Source organism: Osmerus eperlanus, chromosome 5, assembly GCF_963692335.1.
Source record: "Osmerus eperlanus chromosome 5, fOsmEpe2.1, whole genome shotgun sequence".
NCBI classification, from domain to species: domain Eukaryota; kingdom Metazoa; phylum Chordata; class Actinopteri; order Osmeriformes; family Osmeridae; genus Osmerus; species Osmerus eperlanus.
This window is the reverse complement of record NC_085022.1, coordinates 17,063,366-17,080,516: the sequence shown is the minus strand read 5'-3', so window position 1 is coordinate 17,080,516 and position 17,151 is coordinate 17,063,366. Positions and strand designations below refer to the sequence as shown.

At 47.6% G+C, this 17,151-nt stretch overlaps 1 protein-coding gene across 1 annotated transcript; it reads left to right on the top strand.

The window, feature by feature from the left end:
• The first annotated feature begins 364 nt into the window (after positions 1–364).
• Positions 365–16,477, top strand: sf3b3 (splicing factor 3b, subunit 3). Its single transcript, XM_062462020.1, has 27 exons — positions 365–496; positions 1,101–1,232; positions 1,454–1,609; positions 1,760–1,930; positions 2,210–2,382; positions 2,488–2,629; positions 2,710–2,822; positions 3,135–3,272; positions 3,465–3,568; positions 3,675–3,840; positions 4,103–4,198; positions 4,698–4,770; positions 5,524–5,675; positions 5,870–6,025; positions 6,308–6,463; positions 6,891–7,034; positions 7,262–7,384; positions 7,565–7,719; positions 8,372–8,546; positions 10,194–10,399; positions 11,149–11,305; positions 12,476–12,601; positions 13,845–14,057; positions 14,218–14,316; positions 14,869–15,012; positions 15,139–15,243; positions 15,507–16,477. The coding sequence occupies exons 2-27, from the start codon at positions 1,163–1,165 to the stop codon at positions 15,645–15,647; spliced, it is 3,654 nt and encodes a 1,217-aa protein (XP_062318004.1). The 5' UTR covers positions 365–496; positions 1,101–1,162; the 3' UTR covers positions 15,648–16,477.
• Positions 16,478–17,151: the final 674 nt, after the last annotated feature.

The following is a 17,151-nucleotide window of genomic DNA, read 5'->3' as shown; positions in this document are numbered from 1 at the left end:
CTATGGACATAACAACACAGGCAGGCGAACAACTTTTTTTTATCAAGTTAGAAAGCCGATCACTAATCATGTGCTTTGTCACCCCCTACGGGAACAAAACGTAAACATCACAGTTTCTACTGCGTTTTGGGGATGCCAGATTTGTAAAACAATCGTATAAAACAAACGACCCACACAAATCACAGTATAGCAAAACAAATGTGTTTATGTGAATTTAACTCATTCGCATACATGTAGTATATATATGTATGTAGTAATGAACACATCCAATGTACTTATTACGTTTTGGAAGCCATCTTTGTGTTGATGACCTTAGTAGGGGATTGTTAGGGGTGTTAGAAATTACTTGGCAACCAGGCAAAGGATGTGACGTTAGAACGTTGACAAAACCGCGACCCTGCAGTCCTACGTTCTGTGTACGAAGTTTTAAAATATTTATCGTTTGAAATACTTTCTGTATCCAAACGATATCCTTACCATCTTGATCGTCACACCGGTAAAACATTTAAATTTAGTATCCGCATTCAAACACAAACACAATAATTGCTATATCCCTATGCATTTTGATACATGACAAATGATTAGGGTGGCAGTTTGCCGACCTTTGTATGAATGAGATTACATCTGCAAAGCTAGCTAGTGTAGTATCTACCACGCTGCTAATGAATGATGGCTTCCTATTTATAAATACATTTCTTTTATTGTGTAATGTGTAGGGGTAATATTGAGTGCCCGAGTAGATGTGTTTGAAACTGTAGCTAACTAGTTAAATACTGGACTTGTTCTCAATATTGACCACTTTTAATGCTAGCTAGCTAGCACTGAGGCGAGTGCTACGTAGCGAGCTTGCTAGTTAATGTAGTCTAGTTGCGACTCAATGTGTTTGTCTTACCAGCAATGCCCGACTGTCTACATTTAAATCCGGGACACAGCACTATGCACGTTGTGGGTTAGCTGGTTGTATGTCGTAGAGATTGATTAATAGGCGCTACAGTAAAGTCAGCTGTTAACGTGCAACCAGCGCATCAAGCTATCAAGCTAAATCAATGGTTAGCTGCTTTGAAACTTTCCTGAGTTATCTAACGCGGTGTTCCCTTCAGATCCAGGTGCCTCTGTGGGCCCTCTGACCTGCACCTCAAGGTCCTAGAGACAAACAGCAGCCATGTTTCTCTACAACCTCACCTTGCAACGAGCCACCGGCATCACGCACGCCATCCATGGCAATTTCTCAGGTAAGGGATGTTTGGATGTCATGGTCTCCCATCCTGACTATTCTAGGTTAAGTGCTTTGGAAGTGATGAGTCTATCATGTCTCTTCTCTGACAAGAAATCAGTGGAGATATCTTAAAAACCTCTGATCAATTTAGTATTAAAGCACACGCATACATTACAGCTTAACATAAACCATGGCGGATGAACTGACTTAACTCTGCAACATGATGTCCTTGGACAGGTACCAAGATGCAGGAGATTGTTGTCTCCCGGGGAAAGACCCTGGAGCTGCTGCGTCCGGACGCCAACACGGGGAAGGTCCACACGCTCCTCACCATGGAGGTGTTCGGCATCATCCGCTCTCTCATGGCCTTCAGGCTCACGGGAGGAACTAAAGGTGTGTGTGTGTGTGTGTGTGTGTGCGCGTGCGCCCGTGTTGGAGAGAAAACAAGTTTAAGCCAGTCAAGAAGGCTTGTACACAGTTTTATTGTGTGTCTGTGAGTTAGAGACATGAACTGAGACCCGACCATCTCTCCTCTTCCTCCAGACTACATTGTCGTGGGCAGTGACTCGGGGCGTATCGTGATCCTGGAGTATCACTCCTCAAAGAACATGTTTGAGAAGATCCACCAGGAGACCTTTGGGAAGAGTGGCTGCAGGCGCATTGTTCCTGGGCAGTTCCTGGCGGTCGACCCCAAGGGCAGGGCTGTCATGATAGGTACGGGGACTATGAGATGCACACACACGGGCAAAGGCGTGAACATAGATTTTTATTAATGCTGTTGAAGTGATGAGTTTCTCATGTCTCTTCTCTGACTGATAATCACTGGAGAGAACTACAACACCTCTGATCTCAGCAAGACTCAGATGCAGTTGGACTGTATTGAATTCTTGATGTCATGCTTTCTTATAAGACTTCTGTATGTGGCTTTAAAGGTATGTGACCCATGCATTTACAGTACTTTAACTCTAGTCGGGTGTGGTGTTGTATCTCCAGGTGCCATTGAGAAGCAGAAGCTGGTGTACATCCTCAATAGAGATGCAGCCGCCCGCCTCACTATCTCTTCTCCCCTGGAGGCCCACAAGGCCAACACCCTGGTCTACCACCTCGTCGGAGTCGACGTGGGTTTTGAAAACCCCATGTTTGCCTGCCTGGAGATGGACTATGAGGTAAAAGCCAGCACTCTTATCTGTGGCCCCTGTGGTGGTGGGAAATTGGCTTTCCTGCAATAAAAAAAAACTAAACTAAAGTTTCCTAACCTCTGACCGTCACAGGAAGCTGACAACGATCCAACAGGTGAAGCAGCTGCCAACACCCAGCAGACCCTGACCTTCTACGAGCTGGACCTGGGTCTTAACCATGTGGTCCGCAAGTACAGCGAGGCTCTGGAGGAGCATGGAAACTTCCTCATAACAGGTAACTCGACTCACTCACACACATTAAAAACACAAAAAATTAAAATAAAAGCTCGATAAAAACACTCCTGTCCTTTTCAGTTCCTGGAGGTTCTGATGGGCCTAGTGGGGTTCTGATCTGCTCAGAAAACTACATCACCTATAAAAACTTTGGAGACCAGCCTGACATCCGCTGCCCCATCCCCAGACGCAGGGTAAGAACATGCTTCTCCAAGATGGCCTTCAATATCTATATATCTACACACATATATACACTTATTTGAATGCCTGTCACTATTGAACAGCGTTGATATGACTGGAGAAATTATAGTACAACTTTTTTTAATTGTAAAAATATTAAACCTGGGACTTTGTGACTGATCTCTAGCACCAAATAAGCTTTTGTCTTCTACTTTCATGCTTCTGTCAGCTTTTCTATGAAGGCCGAAAGCCTTTGAGTGAAATGCTGTCTGCATGTGGAGGAGTAAAGGTCAGTGCTGATGCCAACACGCTCTGCTGTATTTCAGAATGACCTGGACGACCCAGAACGAGGGATGATCTTCGTGTGCTCAGCCACTCATAAGACCAAGTCCATGTTCTTCTTCCTGGCTCAAACAGAGCAAGGAGACATCTTCAAGGTCACCCTGGAGACAGACGAGGAAATGGTAAGAGGAGTAGTGGTCAAGAAAGGAAGGGAGGGACGGACTGTTTCTCGGCTCACTTATCTGATTTCAAACCTTACCTCGAGACCACAGATGGATTGATGACAGGAGACGGTTGAGCTGTCATACACACAAACAGGTCTGGGTGAGGAGGGCTGCTATTGGATGTTCATGCCTTCATGTTTTGTATCTTAGGTAACAGAGATCCGAATGAAGTATTTTGACACCATTCCTGTGGCAACAGCCATGTGTGTGCTGAAAACTGGCTTCCTCTTTGTCGCCTCCGAGTTCGGCAATCAGTAAGCCTTATTCTTTCCTCACACTCACAAACAAACATTGCTACTTTGTGTCTCTCCATCCTCATTTGGTGATGTTATGATCGCCCTCTCTCTCTCTTGTCCGTAGTTACCTGTACCAGATAGCCCATCTGGGGGATGATGATGAAGAGCCAGAGTTCTCGTCTGCTATGCCATTGGAGGAGGGGGATACCTTCTTCTTCCAGCCCCGCCCACTTAAGAACCTGGTTCTGGTGGATGAGCAGGAGAACCTGTCGCCTATAATGTCCTGCCAGGTGTGTGTGTGTGTGTTTATGTGTGTGTGGAGGGAGAAGAAGGGAATGTGTGTGCCACCAGATCTGCTGTTGAAGTGATGAGTTTCTCATGTCTCTTCTCTGACTGGAAAACCAAATGGAGAGAACTTTCAACCCTCTGATCTCAGCATAGACACTCACACTTTTTCACCGTGCATGTCTAGGCAGTAAATCATTACTTGCTTTGTTTGGAGATCTGCCCATCATCCTGATTTCCTGCCCCCTCTCGTTATGTATGTGACAGATAGCTGATCTGGCCAATGAGGACACACCACAGCTGTATGTGGCCTGTGGGCGGGGCCCCAAGTCCACCCTCAGAGTGCTCCGACATGGACTGGAGGTAGGTTTGGAACCAAGGTCGGCCTCCAGTACATAATGGAGGCTACAGATACCATACACACAACACACTTCGACTGTACGCAGCACCTAGGGAAGTGTGTCTGTTGTAAAGCTTGGGATCTCAGGGTTTCCAGCAGAAAATGTGTTAGTTAAGGTGGTAGTTTGGGCTTTGCCGGCGGAGCGCGCGTGCGTGCGCGGGGGGGGGTTTGCCGGGGTTAGGGCGGAGGCACAAAAAGTTTTTCCTCCAATGCGTTCTGCAGAGAAGGGAGACTGCCGTTGGTCACTGTTTGGAATGGAATGGAAGGGAGAAAACAAGACAACGGCAGATATTGCTATAAGAAAAACAAACCAACTTAGTAAAGGCGGCCGCCTTAACTGAAAAGTGCTGCGGGAATCCCTGGATCTGTCTGTGCAAGCTCTCTACTTGGGACTTAGACTGGAGAGGTAATGAGGTTCATGTTTGCGTGCGTGTGTGAACATTGTCTCATTCTTTTCCGCAGGTGTCAGAGATGGCTGTGTCTGAGCTGCCTGGTAACCCCAATGCTGTCTGGACTGTACGCAGACACATCGAAGGTATCTCTCTCGCACTCACTTTCTCTCGTTCACTACTCACTTTCTCTCGTTCACTACTCACTTTCTCTCGTTCACTACTCACTTTCTCTCGTTCACTACTCACTTTCTCTCGTTCACTACTCACTTTCTCTCGTTCACTCACTGTCCCATTCACTCACCATGACTCACTCTCAATGACTGACCCTCTCACTCGCGCACACAAGTTCACATACATAAACCTTTACACACTACTGCACCGTTTTGTCCACTTTCACTGCCAGATTGCAGTCCTAACATGTTGGTCACACATTGTTGGTTTCAGTTCCATTCACTTTTCTGACTTGACATATCTTTCACGTTCCAACTGCGGAATGTGTGTCTGCTTTTGGGAGCATGCTGCACTTTGTTTGAATTGTGTCCCCTGCCAGCAGTTTCCCAGAAGTCATATGAGAACCGTTCAGTGGCTGAGTTCCACTGCAGCTGGTCGAGACAAGCTAGCTCGGGTGTGGGTGTCAGAATATTTCACTCTCACTATTTCTTCTTTTCTTGGGTGGATAGAGCACACTTCCAAAACCCAGAGAAATAACCACAATGCAGTCACATGACCATGCACCATCATCACTGTTTAAATTCTAAAACACACTGATTCCCTGGCTAGGCAGGCTCTGTTCTTCCTCTGTCAGTGCTCCTGCTGTGTTTATTAGACTGGGCTGGTGCCTGTTGCCTGTCCTGTAGACAGGATGTGTACCTGACTCTGTCCTGTGTGTTTGACAGATGAGTTTGACGCCTACATCATCGTGTCTTTCGTCAACGCCACACTGGTGTTGTCCATTGGAGAGACGGTAGAGGAAGTGACGGATTCTGGCTTCCTGGGGACCACGCCCACCCTCTCCTGCTCCCTGCTGGGGGAGGACGCCCTCGTCCAGGTCAGCCTCACCCCTAACCTCACCCTTACATTGGTCTCCCCTCCCCCAACCTCACTCTTATAGTGATCTCCTTCTACAGTTTTCACACTGTTCTACCCCCCCCCCCCCCCCCATATCAAACTCTTAATTTCTCTCCATCTCCTCCTCTTTACTCTGTCTAACTAATCTCCTCCCCCTCTCTTCCTCCTCTCCAGGTGTACCCTGACGGTATCCGCCATATCCGCGCAGACAAGCGTGTGAATGAGTGGAAGACCCCCGGGAAGAAGACGATCGTCCGCTGTGCCGTCAACCAGAGGCAGGTGGTCATCGCCCTCACCGGGGGCGAACTGGTGTACTTCGAGATGGACCCGGTCAGTACCTGCTCCCTCTGGGACCTGGGAGGGTTCCACTGTCATGTGACGCCAGTTCAAGTCCATCAATCTGAGTTTGACCATAAATCTAGTCTTCTGTCACGCTGGAGGCTGTTTCTGCCACATACTTTGTCACTGATGTGAACTGTGCTCTGTATTTTAGTGACATGAGACTGGTGGCACCTGAGCTTGGGACAGGAAGCTCTCCTGTTCAAAGTGACTTATCACCGGTATTCTTCTAACCTGACCCTCTCCCTGCCTCCCTGTCGTCCATGCCTCCAGTCAGGACAGTTGAATGAGTACACGGAGAGGAAGGAGATGTCTGCTGACGTGGTGTGTATGAGTCTGGCCAACGTGCCTCCTGGGGAGCAGCGCTCGCGCTTCCTCGCCGTCGGCCTGGTCGACAACACCGTCCGCATCATCTCCCTCGACCCCTCGGTACGACGCACACACACACACACACACACACGTTATACAGATGTCACACACACACTCGCCGTGTCGATGGATGTGGGTGTCGTGTTCTGCTGTGGAAGTGATGAGTTTCTCATGTCTCTTCTCTGACTAAATACTAATGGAGAGAACTACAACACCTCTGATCTCAGCGTAGACCGAAAGAAACACACAGAGCACTCCAGTTTTCTGTGGATGCTTAAGAGCTACCGGTACTATGTGTTCTTGGAGCAGATCATGATGATGAGGCCAAGAGTTTATTTGGCTTGACCCGGCTCCCTGGTGTGGCTGTCATGACTACCAGAACCTAATCCAGATGTAACTTCTAGGCCACGCGAAACGCCCAATTGCATGTCGGGTACGAGTGCAGCGTGTGTGGGATGTATCCTAACTGTGTGTGTGTGTTCTGCAGGACTGCCTGCAGCCCCTCAGCATGCAGGCCCTGCCCGCCCAGCCGGAGTCTCTGTGTATCGTGGAGATGGGCGGGGTGGAGAAGCAGGACGAGCTGGGGGAGAAGGGAACCATCGGCTTCCTCTACCTCAACATAGGACTCCAGGTACACACACACACACGCATACACCGACTGCTGGGTCTCAATCTTTTACACCGGTACGCCTTCTCTTCAGATCTGAAGTGAAGGACAAGGCTGATGATTGTTAGACTAGGCAGGTCTCCATCAGTAGGTGGTGTCAATACTAGATCCTGACCTGTCGTAACGATGGCTGGATCCTGCTGTGTGGTCAAGCTTTGGCTGCTTGTCAAGCTTCTCTCTTCTCCCCTCAGAACGGCGTGCTGCTCCGAACCGTCCTGGACCCGGTCACAGGAGACCTGTCTGACACCCGCACCCGCTACCTGGGGTCACGACCCGTCAAGCTCTTCCGGGTCAGGATGCAGGGACAGGAAGCTGTAAGTGGTCCTGGTCAGATCGGTGCTCTTACAGAGATCTGAAGGAGTCGGATGTGTGTCAGCACAGTGCTGATTGGCTTTTCCCTCCTGTTACCTACACTTGTCTAGTCCTCTATGATTTCTACAGTTCAGGCTCACAGTGGGCTGACCGGGACATGACCTCTGTGTGGCCCCTTGCAGGTGCTGGCCATGTCCAGCCGCTCCTGGCTCAGCTACTCCTACCAGTCTCGGTTCCACCTCACGCCGCTGTCCTACGAGACCCTGGAGTACGCTTCCGGCTTCGCCTCGGAACAGTGCCCTGAGGGCATCGTGGCCATCTCCACCAACACACTTAGGTGTGGACACACGCATACGCACACACACTGAGCACACACTGAGCACACATTGATGAAGGGATGGGGTCCTGATGTATTTTCTACATCAAACACTTATCTGAGCAAAGATACATAGTGGGTTGAGGGTGGAGAAGCAAGTAAACAAGGAGGAGCTGGGCTCAGCGGGGTGAGCACAGTGTGGGCAGGGGAGTAGGCAAACGGAAAGCTGGAGAGAAAGCTGGACGGGTGGAGGTACAGCCAGGGTAGAGCTTACAGGGAGAGGGACGAGTGAAGGGAGGAAGACTTAAGCAGGCTGATAGGAGAGTGAGTGGGGTTAGGGAGGTAAAGTGCTTCAATGCTGTTGAAGTGATGAGTTTCTCATGTCTCTTCTCTGACTGAAAATCAATGGAGAGAACTTTCAACCCTCTGATCTCAGCATAGACAGTTGGTAGAGATGGGTGGCATAAAACAAAAGTAGAGTACATACATGTTTATCTCCCAGCATCAGCTCCCCATTCATTATATTCCCTCACTCTTTTTAACCGCATCCTCACATTCCATCCACCCAAATCTTGATGTATTTAGCCTACTGAAACTCAATTATTTCATAAGAAATACATCTTTTTGATCTACCCTGTCTCCATCACTCGTTCTACCCTCCTTCTCCTCCCAGGATCCTGGCGTTGGAGAAGCTGGGTGCCGTCTTCAACCAGGTGGCGTTCCCCCTCCAGTACACGCCCAGGAAGTTTGTGATCCACCCAGAGACCAACAACCTGGTCCTGATCGAGACGGACCACAACGCCTACACCGAAGCCACCAAGGCCCAGCGCAAGCAGCAGATGGCCGAGGTAGGGCCTCAACAACAGCAGGGGGCGCTGTGGGGGTGGGGCACGTGAAGCTTTTTCACCCCTCCGCAGCGTTGCGTGGGAGAGTCACCAGTAGGTATGGGGATCGATACCCGGTTCTGTAAGGACCCGGTTCCAAATTTCTCAAAACCCAAAGATCAATAAGGTCTGAGCTTATCGATACCGCTATCTAGACTATAGGTAATATATGTCTCGAGAGATAAGTCAGGTCATTTAAATCAAATCACTGGTGCACAAACATACATCGATTGTCTAATAAAATTGCTGAATTCAATTAAATGGCCTGCCAACCGCCTTAAAACTAAAAGAAGAAGAATTTAATTGGCTCATGCCCTACTTCACTACATTTCTCATTTTGTTGCTAGCTACGATGGCTGAACGTACTAAGCGGTCAAAGTCTCGGCTACATTTTAATAAAGCCAAAGATAAGGACGAAGCGACGTGTAATACGTTTAAAGATCATTTCATGTAAGGAACACTGTTGCAATGAATAAGCACCAACGTTGTGCATCAGATAAAGGTAAAATGCAGTACATTCAACTGTCTTCGAGAAGCAACGGTGCCAACTCCAGCTGCCGTTGCAGGACAACCCTCCTCCTCCACCCACGGAATGCATGGTGAGCGCAGTCAGCGCACCCCAACTTCGTAGCAAGTATCCATCGTTGACACTAATAAGCCTAAAAAATAAGAGCCAGGGCTCTACAGTGCAACTATTTCACTCGCATATGCCCCTAAAATTTGATGCGTGCGCGAACCGGAAAAATGATTTACGAACACAGTCAGTGTGTGTGAGTAAAGACTAGCCTCCCCTGCCCCGCTGCTGATCATTCAAAACATATTCACCGGGAGCATGGCTCTGTGGGCTGCTTAAGCATCTTGTTAAACAATAACAGGGATGAGATAAGGAAGGGTTGGGTTTGGTTAGTTGGTCATTTAGCTATATCAGGTGCCTTTTGTTGAAACGTGTTAAACTTTTCATAACGTCTTGAACAATGACGGCTTGTCAATGTCACATTTTGTCAACCAACCAATCACAGTCATTTAAACTAGTTACTCATCCATGTTGTGGTTAGTACATCCGTAGTGGACAATTGTAGATTTAGCCAGAGCCAGGATCCATTGTGCCAATATGTGCTCCTTTTATCCAGCTTCCTCCTGACAGCAACACGTTCCCCTTGTTCTATTTGACATCTGTTTTACTTAATTTATTGTTATAAATGTTGTTCAGTAATCTTGTTTACATAAAGTGTGGCGTGGGTTGTGTGGGTGCTGCTATATGTTTAACATTTGCCAAATTCATTCATTTCGATGGTGGTTAGCTCAAGCACACCCCAGAAAAGTATCGATAGTGGTATCGATAAAGACTCGGATCGTTAAGCAGTCTCGAAAATTGTATCGATATCGATCAAAATTAACGATCCCCGTCCCTAGTCACCAGAGGAGGGGGGTGGGTGTTTAGATGCTGTTGAAGTGATGAGTTTCTCACGTCTCTTCTCTGACTGAATACGAATGGAGAGAACTACAACACCTCTGATCTCAGCGTGGACACACAGAAACACACAGGCCAGGCAGGTGTGTGCGGTTTGATGTTCAGCTGATTCTCTTGTTCTACGTGGTTGCTTCCTGCAGGAGATGGTGGAGGCTGCAGGGGAGGATGAGAGAGAGCTCGCGGCAGAGATGGCGGCCGCCTTCCTGAACGAGAACCTGCCCGAGGCCATATTTGGAGCCCCGAAGGCTGGGTCTGGGCAGTGGGCCTCTCTGGTGCGGCTGGTCAACCCCATCCAGGGCACCACCCTCGACCTGGTCCAGCTGGAACAGAACGAAGCTGCCTTCAGGTGAGGGGGGGGGGGGGGGGGGGGCAGCAAGAGGAGGAGGGGTGGGTGAAGAGTGGAGAAGCAAGTGGTGGTTGGAGAGGAGGAAAGTTCTGCCCAAGCAGGGCAAGATGTAGGGAGCAGAGGACCTGGGGAAAATGGGGATGGAGTGGGATGGGAGGGTTGGAGGCACAGAGAGAGGGATGAGAGGGGTACAGACAAAACAGGCTAACGTGAGGAGGAGAAGGGGTTATGGAGGAAGACTTGTCAGATGCTGTTGAAATGATGAGTTTCCCATGTCTCTTCTCTGACTGAATGTATGGAGAGAACTACAACACCTCTGATCTCAGCAAAGACAGGCACACACATGCACCAAGCGAGTGTATCATCATTTGGTATATTCCATGGCAATAAAACAAGAGCAAAATGTAGCAATAGCCATAGGAAAATTGCTCAATACAATGTTCCATATTTTCACTTAAATGCATTAAATTGCTCACGTCTGTGGTCACTGCTGTTTCAATTTGCGCTTGTTCATTGTTGTTCATGTTGAAACTTAACTGTGTCCCTTGATAAATACAATGGTGAAATTCTAAGTAAAGTGGGTAAAATGTATAATAATCCTGTTCTTAATCAAAAATAGGTTTTCATCAATAAATGAAAAACGTTTGTAGCTATATTGACCAGTCCTAGTTTGGTATTGGATACTGTAGGTCCATTGTGTACTCCAGGTTGTAAGACCATTACTCACATCCTGCTCTCTCCCTCTGCAGTGTCACCGTGTGTCGTTTCGCCAGCGGCGGTGATGATTGGTACGTTCTGGTGGGCGTGGCCAGAGACATGATCCTCAATCCCCGCTCTGTGGCTGGTGGTTTCATCTACACCTATAGGCTGACAGGGGGTGGGGAAAAGCTGGAGTTCATGCACAAGGTGAGTGTGATTGACAGAGGAAGTGAGGGTGAGTGCTTAGATGCTGTTGAAGTGATGAGTTTCCCATGTCTCTTCTCTGACTGATAATCACTGGAGAGAACTACAACACCTCTGATCTCAGCATAGACTGTTGGTAGAGATGGGTGGCTTTTAAAAAGGGGGTTTTGGGGGGGGGGGGGATTCTTACACAAGGTGAGTGTGATTGACAAAGGAAGTGACTAATTTTGGTTTTTGGTTGTGGTCGGACCATGACTGAGTTTTTGGGAATTTCCTGACTTATTTTAGAACTGTTCATCACTGACCTATGGGAGTACTGTCTCTCTCCCCCCCCCCTCTCTCTCTCACACACACAAACAGTTATAGTCCTAGGGAATATTTGGTAAGAGTTACCATTTTAGTTGCATGTTTGTCCTTTGATCCACCGGCCTCTGCAGAATGCACAAACATCATCATGACATCACTTTTTACACCAACACAATTTTTTCTGAAATTCTAGCCATTATCAAAAATATACTTCTCTTCTCTCACACACACACACACACACATACATTATGGCAACAGGTGTGATATTGTTGGGGTATTTCCTCAGTGGGTTTCTGACTCCTGAACAGCCAATGCTTTCACATGGGTTAAACAAAGAAGCTAGAAGCATAGAGATACCGTCTCCCCCTCCCCCCCACCTGAATGCTGGCTTTCACACCCAAACCACACCAGATGCGCTTTGCGATACGTTGTGTTTCGTGTACCGCAATTGGTTGATGTTTTCTGCTATTAAGATCAGAGACAGGATTTGTATGTAGACTGTATGTATATCTTATAACCTAATTTGACTTCCAATAATTTGCGCAGGAAATGAGTCGCTAACCTATGTTAATTCCACCATGAGACCCCCCCACACACACACACAAAAAAAAACGTATATTTGGATTCTGCTGCAAATCATTGTGTCATAGGTATGCTTTGTGTGCAGAAGACTGATAGCATATCTGACTAAATGATCTACAACAAATGCTAATGCAGGTGTGCATTAGATGCACACGCTGGACAGAAAAACCTCATCCAGATCAGGTCATTGGTACATGGATCAGAAATTAATTGTTTGGATTGGCTGAGAGGTAATGGATATTTCATTTGGTCAAAACTGACTCACTGTGGTGTTTTGATTGGCAGACTCCTGTGGAGGATGTCCCTCTGGCAATCGCTCCCTTCCAGGGCCGGGTGTTGGTGGGGGTAGGAAAACTGCTGCGAATCTATGACCTGGGAAAGAGAAAGCTGCTACGCAAGTGTGAAAATAAGGTATGTTGGGGGGCTTATTGGGCGTGGGTGGAGAACACTGGAAACACTGAGACATGTTCTATGAAGCAAGAACTCAGGAGGGTTTGGAACGTACCAAATCAGAGACTAGTCTGGGCCTGACGGGGATAGCTGCCTGATAGGCTGGCCTGTGTTTTCTGCCAATAATGGCCTATCTATTTCTCTAGGGGATCAGTACATTCAAAAGCCATTATTGTGGGGTTCTAAAATGTCAATATTTGTAGAATGACTTAAGTAAATGCCAGGTCTTGGGTCATAACCGTTCTGGGGAAACACAAGGGAGGGAAAACCTTAGTGGTTAGAGCAGTGTTTCCCTGCTCCAACACACCTGATTCTAATGAATGGGTGGTTATGAAGCTCAGCAGGAGCCTGATCAGTGCCCATTCATTTCAGTCAGGTGTGTTGGAGCATGGAAACATCTCAAACATGCAGGGTCATGGGTCCCGAGGACCAGGGTTCAGGGTTTTTCCTGGGTCAAAATGGGTCTTCGGTGCTCAAAAAATATATATATAAATGTATATATATGTTCTTTTTTTCTTCTTTTTTCTAATCAATGTATTTATTCAAAGGTGAATAAATACATTGAAATAAATCTATATCTAATAGCTAATGTAATATTGCACATATAGTCGTCCTATTTCCCCTAAAGCAATGAAGTTAGGCTACTTAAAGACACCTTACACTCAAAGTATGTTCTAAATGGCATAAATGCTGCCAATTAATAATTGACGTAACAACTTATTGTAAATGGTCAGTAGCCTAGCCAAGGTAGGCCACTCTGAAGCATGTACACTGCCTGCTTCATTTGATCTTGATAGGCTAAGCATTCTGTAGCAAATAATAACAATAAACCCACTTTTTATTAATTAAAACTACTTCAGCATAATAATGCACCTAAAATACAAACGTGAGCAAGGGCAGCAATCGCTATCGAATGTAGAACCAGTGTAGCTGGTTAACTCAGTGGCATTTAGCTTCCAGATCCTGGGGTTGTGCTGGAGCCCTCTGTGACCTGGGCAATGAGGGAAGGAGTTACACTTCTAACCGCAGACATACAAAAGTCTGCTTTATTATGGAGCCCTGTTGCATGTACAGACTAGCATTACCAAGGGCTGGTTTCCAGACTCAAGCATCCAGATTAAGAAGACGACCGTGCGTGTGCGTGCCTCCAGTCCTGGACGACATATTTGACCAATCCCCCCCCTGCCCTGTCTTCTATCCACAGCACGTGCCCAACCTAGTGACTGGCATCCACACCATCGGGCAGCGTGTCATCGTGACCGATGTCCAAGAGAGCCTCTTCTGGGTCCGCTACAAGCGCAACGAGAACCAGCTGATCATCTTCGCTGACGACACCCACCCCCGCTGGGTGACCGCCGCCTGCCTGCTGGACTACGACACCATGGCCTCAGCCGACAAGTTCGGCAACATCAGCATTGTAAGTTCAAAAGTGTGCATGTGTGTTGGGCGGTCAAATGCCACCAGGGCAATGAACTCCGCCCTTGGAATACACAAGAATATACTGCTTTCTGCACACACAAAAACATTAACATAAATGAATATAAGGTAATGACTTGATATGACCTCCCCCCTCCTAGGTGCGTCTGCCCCCCAACACCAGTGACGATGTAGATGAGGACCCCACTGGGAACAAGGCCTTGTGGGATAGAGGTCTTCTGAATGGAGCCTCCCAGAAGGTACTATTTATGTGCTGGTCCCCCCCCCCCATGCGTGTCTGTCCATCTTTCTCTCTCCTTCTCTTTTTCTCTCCTGTATTTTGTCCTGTTAAATTAGAGTGTACTGAAGACGTACAAGCCGGGGGGAAACTGACATGGCTGTCCGCACTCGTGTTTGTGTGCATGTGTGGTTTAGAGTGAACGTTCCAGACTGTTTTTATTTGTGGGCGTGTGTTTGAGTTTTCTTTGTCCGGTCTTTTAAGTTTCCTAATCCTCCCTGCATAGCATGCTACCAGCTCAGCCTGGTGTCTGGGTTAACAGCCTCTAGATGTTGAGGTAGACGCAACACGGAAAGTCCCCATGTGTACTTTCCTCCTGTCAAATTACTTTTGTGCAAAAGAGTGCATGTAAGCAATTTCTGTTTTTGTGTGGAGTTAGAATGTTCTGCTGTGTTTTATGTTTGTGTGGGTGGGTGTCTGACTTGTTTGTTTGAGGTAAGAGTTTCCAAATTCCACCATGCCTCCGTTTCACCCTCTTCTCTTCACGTCTCTTTGCCTCCTTCCTTCTCGTCAGGCGGAGGTGATCATGAACTACCACATAGGAGAGACCGTCCTGTCCCTGCAGAAGACCACCCTGATCCCTGGGGGGTCCGAGTCCCTCGTCTACACCACCCTGTCTGGGGGCATAGGCATTTTGGTGCCCTTCACCTCACACGAGGTAACACACACACACTGTCTCTCTCTCATTTTTCCATGCGCACACACACTTCCCTCTGTGGTGCTGAGACGTCCACCGTACAGAGTGTATGAACTGAAGCGTGACCCTCGTGTGTTCTGTCTCCAGGACCATGACTTTTTCCAGCACCTGGAGATGCACATGCGCTCCGAGTTCCCCCCGCTGTGCGGTCGAGACCACCTCAGCTTCCGCTCCTACTACTTCCCCGTCAAGGTGGGTTCAGCCAACCAATAGAAACACAGAAAAACTGACACATCCCAACGTGCTGCTGCTGAACACTTATTAAGTGTTCTCTAAAGCTCCATAGGGGCTCAGAGGCTATGACATGCCTGTATTCAATGGTGAACCCAGTGTGGTGAGCCTTGGAACAGTGCAAAGGCTGCACATATGCATGTTAATAATTGTCGTTATTTAAGTTAATAATTGTTGTTAATATGTTGTATCAATACCATGTATATTTTGTGTTGTGTGTTCAGAATGTGATCGATGGAGACCTGTGTGAGCAGTTTAACTCCATGGACCCTCACAAGCAGAAGAGTGTGGCCGAGGAGCTCGACAGAACCCCGCCCGAGGTGTCCAAGAAGCTGGAGGACATCCGCACTCGATACGCCTTCTAGAGCACTCTGGGATGGACACCTAAAATCATACACACGTTTCACACACACACACACACAGGTTTTTCAACTTTGCTGTGAGAAGTCCCACCTCCCCCCCCCCCCCCCCCCCCCCCCCGTTAAAGTGACAAGATGATGGTGTGAGAGAAGCAATGACATCTTTCTCTGCAGCTTCCTGTCAGATTTTTTCACTGTCTCTGGACTGCTAGAGCCCCAATGGCACCCTGTATGCTCATCACACCTCAGTCCCTGTGACTTTCGGTAAACAGATAAGTTGATGCTTAAGAGCGTGAGATTTTCTGTGGCTTAAATGATGTTCCACAGAAAGGAAATGTGTTTCAACTGCCTGCGTCTAGAGCAAGAGACATTTTTAAATGTGTGAGGTGAATAATAATGTTAGCTATGGGTGGGGATAGCCCACTACTTTCCTTGCATTGCCTATTTGCATCAACTGTTTTTATTTCCTTCCTTCTTGAGTATTTTGTACTCTGTGCCACGTGTAAAATGGAAATATTGTCATTTGGTATGAATCGATGTGGTGATTTTCTAGCCTGGTCTTCTAACACCTGCTACAAGCTTTAAGTAAATGTGATTTGGACAGGCCGTCTAACCATATGCAATAGTCTAAGCAGTGCTAGGTCTGTAGTGTGTGAACTGTGGTGTGCATCAGCAGATGGTGGGGTGTTTTCGACCTTGTGGCTCTGTGCTGTCTGACCCTCCTCAATCCTGTAAAGTCCCAACCTCACCCACGCTCACAGGACAGACCAGCCGCATTCCACCCGTGTCATGGGAAAAGAGCAGTTTTGTAAATAAAGTTTTTCTTTTTTACCTTGTACGGCTTTGCGACTCATGTTGGAACCTGAATGGAACTCAACAGGTTGATCCATGTAGATGAAGCCTGCTGTAAAAGTATGTTTAAAAAACAAAACAAACTAATCCTTAGCTTCGCAATGCATGTCGGGAAGGGTAGCTGGTTAATTGGCGACAAGCGACTCATTTCTTCTTCTTGCCCTTGGCAGACATTAAGGATGTCACCGTTTGTGATCTAACCCTGCGCTTCAGAACAGCGCCATCCTGTTTCTTAATGAGCTTCCAGGACCAAACAAAGTGGCTGCTTGTGCCCGGCTCAACCAAGGTCCAGGGATATGTCTGATGGACCGTTGGCTTCTTCTTCTATGCTTCCAGAAGGTTCACAGTAACTACCTAGGCCCTGCTGTCTTCAAGGACATGACTCATCTGTTGATTTCCGCATGCACATCACGAGAGCAGAGCAGGGACAAGTGATTGTTGTGGGATCTGATGTCATTCTTCTGACCTACTCTGACCCTGAGACAGTCAGATACACAGAATGCTCCAACTGTGTGGCCTACAGAACATGAGCCATCTCTTCTTGGAGTGACAACTGTGCATGTGAAGACAGGACCGTTAAGGGTGTTCTCGTAGAGTCCGATGTTTAGTGACAGTCATTTTCAGACCTAGGTAGGCATGGAGGGAGAAAGATTTTAAA

Excerpts from the sequence above, each read along its gene's own strand:
- sf3b3 (XM_062462020.1), top strand. The coding sequence starts at position 1,163 with ATGTTTCTCTACAACCTCACCTTGCAACGAGCCACCGGCATCACGCAC. Across the intron at positions 1,233-1,453 it reads CATCCATGGCAATTTCTCAG|GTACCAAGATGCAGGAGATT; the intron begins GTAAGGGATGTT and ends GTCCTTGGACAG. Across the intron at positions 15,013-15,138 it reads TGCCCTTCACCTCACACGAG|GACCATGACTTTTTCCAGCA; the intron begins GTAACACACACA and ends TTCTGTCTCCAG.